Source organism: Colobus angolensis, unplaced genomic scaffold, assembly GCF_000951035.1.
Source record: "Colobus angolensis palliatus isolate OR3802 unplaced genomic scaffold, Cang.pa_1.0 Scaffold194, whole genome shotgun sequence".
Lineage (NCBI taxonomy): Eukaryota > Metazoa > Chordata > Mammalia > Primates > Cercopithecidae > Colobus > Colobus angolensis.
Genome location: NW_012115088.1, coordinates 622864 through 629656, shown reverse-complemented (window position 1 = coordinate 629656; position 6793 = coordinate 622864). Strand labels below are relative to the sequence as shown.

General features: G+C 35.6%; 1 protein-coding gene across 1 annotated transcript in view; it reads right to left on the bottom strand.

Moving 5' to 3' along the window:
- Positions 1 to 1859: 1859 nt before the first annotated feature.
- The window catches only part of DNAJC5B (DnaJ (Hsp40) homolog, subfamily C, member 5 beta), an 81153-nt gene continuing 76219 nt past the window's right edge, over positions 1860 to 6793 (bottom strand). Inside the window, exon 6 of the mRNA XM_011940881.1 lies at positions 1860 to 2441. Within this exon, the coding sequence (XP_011796271.1) occupies positions 2347 to 2441 (95 nt within the window). The 3' untranslated portion in view covers positions 1860 to 2346. The remainder of the gene's footprint in view (positions 2442 to 6793) is intronic.

Genomic DNA, 6793 nt, shown 5'->3' with positions numbered 1-6793 from the left:
AACTTTTTAAGAAGTCTTCCATTCTAGTAGCCCAGTGCCCAGGATAGGTGGTGAGCTGTTGACACGGACCGTTCAATGAACTCTGTGTGTCCACCGATGAGGCTCACGCTTAGCATTTCTCTTCTTGCCTTGAAGCTTCCCTGCTAAGATGCTTGTGGGTTCAGAATGACTGCCAGTGCTTCTGGATAGCCCTTCTGTTGACCCTCACAATATATTTCAGCAGCTCCTCCTCTAATGAAGAGTGGATTCTTGTATCTCTGTAGCTGAAGGAGCATTCTGCAGAATTCATTCCCTCATTCATAGGCATTCAAGTGCTTGCATTTGTCACATATCATTGTAACCAGAAACTAGCCCTTTGTGAGGAACATTGGCCAGAGCCCCTCTAGCAATTTGATTCTACCATCTGATTCTGATTCTGATCCATGTCCTGTTCTCATCTTAACCGCTCTTGGACCAGCTTCCTGGGGGAACTAGGAGTGGAAGCAAAAAATTCCGTGTGAGAAAGGAAAATGAGGTTTGAGCAAGAAAGAAGGTGAGCTTTCTAATTTGTAAGTTGCTTTTCAAAATAGACCTGACCGTTTTGCTTAAAAAGACCACAGGAAGGAAATGGAATGGCTCAAATTATCCGCAGATTGGGCTATTTATCCTATTGTTTCCTCCAAACGGAAAATAGCATTTGTTTGTTGAGTACAGCTTTCCAAGCACTTGCTGGTTACTGGAGCTGTTAATACTGGGTGTCACTATGGGTCTTGTTGGGTGAGAGAGTTTATATGCATCGAGTCACAGTACATTTGTCTGTGTGTGTCAACATATACAAATTCATTTAAAACCACCTTACATTTGCTGAACATTTGACTTTTCAGATTTCTTTCACTTTAGCCATTTTATCTGGTCATCCAGCAACTTGGAAGGTGGTCAGGGCAGATATGAAAACAGAGCCATAGAGAGATTAGCCATGTTATTTTCATCTCACTTGGTCACAAGGCTAGTTAATGAAAGCTTAGATTAGAACCAGGTTTCTTAACTTTCAAACCAAGGCTCTGTCTACTTGATTACATAGAAAAAAAAATTCAGTAACTAAAGAGTTAGAGCAGAAGTTTAATGACGTCAGAACTGGCAGAGCTATAACACTAATTCTCACTTACAATATATATTTAGCAGCAATTGACTATAATTTTGTGGGGAGGGGGATAAGAAACAAGAAAAAAGATGAAGGCATTTTATACAATAATTATATAAAAACATAACAAGATCTTGAAAATGCAATATTATATAAAGAAGTAAGAAAGACCTAGAAAAACAAACACTTTTTCTGCCATAGTATTTTAGAAGTAGCACATGGTTTCTACCACATAATAAATATAAGAATCAAACAAGCAAATGCAGAGATGACCTCTGGGCTTAAATTGTGTAACATGCACAGAGCTGAGCAATTTCTGTCAAGGCAAATAATTTTAACAAAAATGTGGTGATATGCGTTTTGGTGTAAATTTAGGCTCTAGAGTTTAGAGTTCTACCCCTTCATGTGTTTTTTTTTGTTTTCTTTTTTTGTTTGTTTGTTTTGTTTTTTTTCCCCTTAGTTTGGCTAATCTGAGCCAGTTATACAAAAATTATTTTACTAGAAAATGATCAACATGCTGATGGGGCTGGTTCAGGCTCAGAATGATTTTCTGGTTCACTTACAACATTTAACCAGGTTGAAGTTTTGTTTTGTTTTGTTTTCAAGCCAATCTAAAAGTACACACAAAACCTGTTTCTTCCTGGTTTTACTTACCAGTTTTCAGTAAATGCCAATTTTTAATGTTCCAAAAATATACCTTAAAAATGTGATTTTTAAGAAATCTAATCATCCTTTCCTGGCTCTTGAAACATTTCTATAACTTTATTGAATATTGACATGGAAGAGGCTCCACACACAAAAACTCTTTATAGGTTCTCATATATTTTGATGATGATGTTTGTGGTAGATGAATATTGTGCTACATGGAAGAAAAGTGGCTTCTGTTCTGGAATATTACTTTGGTCAGTTAGGAATCAGATCTGCCTCACATAAAGGGCAGGTTCATAAAGGCTGTACAATTCCACTGTCCTACATCAGGCAAGGAGCATAAAATAACTCTTCAGGCCTTTATTCACCCAAATTGAATGTGTTTCATAAGAAATTCTACTCAGAGAGAAAGTCTGCAAACTGAGAAAATTATATAGCAATCATGTTTTCCTAACCCAAAAATAAAATACCAAGATGGAAAAGTTCACAGCACTTTATGCCCCACATGCTCCCCTACGACCATCTGGAAACAAGACTGAACTGAGAGGAGGGACTGTGAACTCTCAGAGGGCTCAATATCAAGAGTCTGTGCAATAACTCCGAGATCCTTCTTTGATTAGCTGTGTTTTCTCATTTGCATTTGTAGGCTGGAGAAAAACTGGAAAGTCCACATCTAAAAATAAACAAAGCAAAGCAATAAACACTTTCATCATGTTACAGTTCTTTTAATGAAGCAAGTGATAGGTATTTTTGTTGAAATCATGACTGGCAAATCAACTCAATTCATAAGATATCAATATATTTACCATTTTAAGGACTTCAAAAGGGAGGAGGCACTGTCTTTACTCTTTATTCAAGTTTTGTCAGTTATGGAATTATAAAACCAAAGCACCAAACCCAGCTGTTACCTGGAGGGTACTTGCTGAACCTGGTGAACTTGAACTTTAGTTTTCACCATCTTGTGGGGATACAGATAGAACCATCACATATAGTTGTGCAGCTTGGAAACAGAACATTATCAAAGGGCACCTTTCATATAGACTACAATGTATATCTACAGGGAAGGTATAGTTTATATGAAAGATGCAGCCTGGCATTAAGTAGTATACAATTGGATGACTAGCCCTTCTTGGGACAGCAGTCAAAACTGGGAGTTTGCTTAGAGGGAGAGTCTAATAGAAATCTCCTCAGATAAAGCTAGTGCCCAAAATGGTTATGCTGTCTCTAAAATCACTAAATCTACTCCTAAATCTATAGAGAGATTTGTTAGCCTTTAATCTGGGTGCTAAGTTGAGAAAGCTGCCCTAAAAATGTTTAATGGCAAGCCAATGAATACACAAGTTGGACGACGAAGTTTTCAAAACCTCTGTGTTCTAAGAAACCTCAAGATGATAATTTAGTTTAAAGAGGTCCAGTGCAAGATGTGCTCTCAGGCACTTAGTAAAAGTGAATGACCTCACCTTCAACCTAGGCCTCAAAATATCATCAGAAAATTACAAGAAACATGAGCTCATAGTAAAAACAATTAGAGGTAGAGAAATAGATGTGTGTGTGTGTCAAAGAGAGAGAGAGAGAGAATGAGAGAGAGAGAGATAGAGAGAGAGCGATTACATATAGAAACAATGCATACTAAGATCCAATATAAACAGCAGAAGGCCAAATCAGACCCAGAAAGACTTCAATAACTGCATTTATCAGACACAGAAGACAAAATAATTACATTTTAAAAGTAATTAAATTAAATAAAATAATAGATCTTAAAATTTTAAAGAGAATTTGTGGAGATTAAAACATGGAAAAAACCTTCATGAATTGGCTTAACAGCTAAAGAAAAAATTAGTGAAGTAGAAAACAGATTGGAAGAGATTATCCAAAATTTAACAGAGACAAAGAGAAAAATATAAAAGAGGTTAAAGGACATGATGGAAAGAATTGTAAGGTCTAACATATCTAACATAACTTTCAGAAAGAAATAAAAAAAGGAGACACAATATTTGAAGATTTGATGGTTGAGACTATTCTAGAATTGATGAAATACACCAATCCATAGAACCAGCCAGGACAAATTAAAGAGCACAGTGGTTCACTGTTGTAATTCCAGCACTTTTGGAGGCTGAAGCAGTTGGATCACGAGGTCAGGGGATGACCATCCTGGCTAACATGGTGAAACTCCGTCTGTACTAAAAATCCAAAAATTAGCTGTGTGTGATGGTGCACACCTGTCATCCCAGCTACTCGGGAGGCTGAGGCAAGGAGAATCATTTGAACTTGGGAGGCGGAGGTTGCAGTGAGCTGAGATCGTGCCACTGCACTCCAGCCTGGTGACAGAGTGATACTCTGTCTAAAAAAAAAAAAAAGAGAGAGAAACCCATCTTTAAAACATCTTAGTCACATTGAAGAACAAAAGACAGGATTTTGGGCCAGGTGCGGTGGCTCACGCCTACAATGCCAGCACTTGGGGAGGCCAAGGCAGGCAGATTACCTAAGGTCAGGACTTTGAAACCAGCCTAGACAATGGAGTGAAACCCCATCTCTACAAAAAATACAAAAAAAAAAAAAATTAGCCAGGCATGGCAGCAGGCGCCTATAATCCCAGCTACTCGGGAGGCTGATGCAGGAGAATCACTTGAACCTGGGTGGCAGAGGTTGCAGTGAGTCAAGATTGTGTCACTGCACTCTAGCCTGGGCAACAAGAGCGAAACTCCGTCTGAAAATAAAAAAAAAAAAAAGACAAGGATTTTAAAAGCAATCTTACTTGTCAATAGCAAATATGGAAGCTAAAACTGTGGAGCTAAAAAAAACTATGAAACTATAAAAAAAACTATGAAAGAAAGTATGTCTCCAATATACTGAAAGAAGACATCAATCTATATTTATTGACAAACTCTCTTAATAAGTTACATTTCTTTTTTAAAAGAGCATGATAAAGATATTTTCAGACAGTAAAAACAAATTTTTCTAACTGCAGACTCAATTTAAAAGATATAATTCAGGCAGAAACAGTTATCAGATGAAATAACTGAGGTGTAAAAAAAATTTTTTAAAAACAGTAAATATGTCAGTAAAACCAAATAATTATTAAATATAAAACAGTAATAAAAATGTATGAGGCTTAAAATTGAGAAAAATCTAAAATATGAAAGTAATGTTTAAGTCAGAAAGAGGTTGATCAGGGTTAGAGTGTTACAAAATTCTTGTATTGTTCAAGAGGACGGTAAAGATAATAATTGGCTTTAAATTTTGACAAATTAAGTATGTTTGATAAATTTTCAGGGTAATTCCAAAAGAGAATATTATTTCTGAATCAGAGGACAGAAGGAAATTAAATAAGAAAAGACACTCTGACAATTTAAAAGAATAAAAAAGAGAAATAGAAAAAACATGTCAACTTAAAGTGATAAATAAAATGATAAAAAATTACCAAAAATTAGGTATATGTATATATCTTATTATGTATCCAGCAGTGTTCTTAGCACTTTATGTATATTAACTCACTCAAAATTATAATAATGCTATGAGGTAGGGTTGTTATTATAACCATTTTACAAATGAGAAAACGGGGGCACAGATTGTGTAACCAGGACAGCGTTACACGGGTAGGAAGTAATACAGCTGATATTCAAACCAAGGCAGTGTTTCTCAGAGGTCTGTTCTCTTCAAGACTATTTCTATATTGCTTCTCACAAAAAGTAGGTTAATAGAAAAAGATCAAAGTACATTATATTGATGGTAATAAATACCAATGGATATAATACTCTATTTAAAAGAAAAATATTGTCAGACTGAATTTTAAAAACCCAAGCTGCATTAGAAAATAAGGATAAAAGTGGAGAGTAAAATGATGAAAATATATTTACCACACAAACACTGATGGGAAGAAAGCTAATGTAAGTATATTTTAACAGACAAAATAAAATATAAGGCAAAAGCATTTCTGGAGCTAGAAGTAACTCCATAATAATAAAATGTTTAGTTCACCAAGTATCTGTAAATATTCTAAACTTATATACACTAATAACATAACCTCAAAATCAAAATCATAAATCAAAACTCAAGAGAACTTTATAGAGGAACAGAAGACTTCATCATCACAGTGGAAAATTTGACTGCTTTCAGCACCTAACTCATGAAATCAAGCAAGGAAATCTTATGTAGAATTTGAAAAGGACTATGTCGTGGACTGAATTGTGTCTCCCCCAAAATTCGTATGTTGAAGTCCTAATTCCTAGTACCTTACAATGTGAACATATTTGGAGATAGGGTCTTTAAAGCGGTAATTAAATTAGAAGGAGGTCACTAGAGTGGGCCCTAATCCAATAGGACTGATGTCCTTATAAGAAGAGATTTGGACACCGAGGAAACACCATGTGAAATCACAGGGAGATGAACAGCTACCAAACAAGAAGAGGGGTCTCAGAAGAAACCAACCCTGCTACCTTGGTCTCTGACTTCTGACCTCCAGAACTGTGAGAGAATAAATTTCTGTTGTTTAAAGCCCCAGTCTGTAGTAGTTTGTTATGGCTGCCTTAGCAAACTAATATATACAATAAATTAGCTTTATGCAATAGACATATATGGAACAATGAACCTAACAAATGCAGAATGTGTTGTTTTGAAGCAATGTGGAACATTTATAAAAACTGGCTAAGTTCCAGGCTGTACAGCAAGTCCTAAGACATTTCAAAGCACTGGTATCATAGTGTTGACATTTTCTTATCACAGAGCAGTCAAGTTAGATACAAACAACAAGAAGTAACCTCGAAATCCCAAGATTGAAAATTAATATATACACAGGCCTAGCTTACACATTAAAGAAAAAAATCATAATAGAAATCAGAAAATATTTAGAACTCAGATGATGAGAACAATATAAGAACGTCTGTGTGTGTGTGTGTGTGTGTGTGTGCGTGTGTATGTGTGTGTGAGTTTGTGTGTGTGTGTGTGTGTGTGTGTGAAGCTGAAGTATAGCTTATAGGAAAATTTAAAATTTATTCTTAAATTTTTAATGTAAGAACAGAGGAAGGG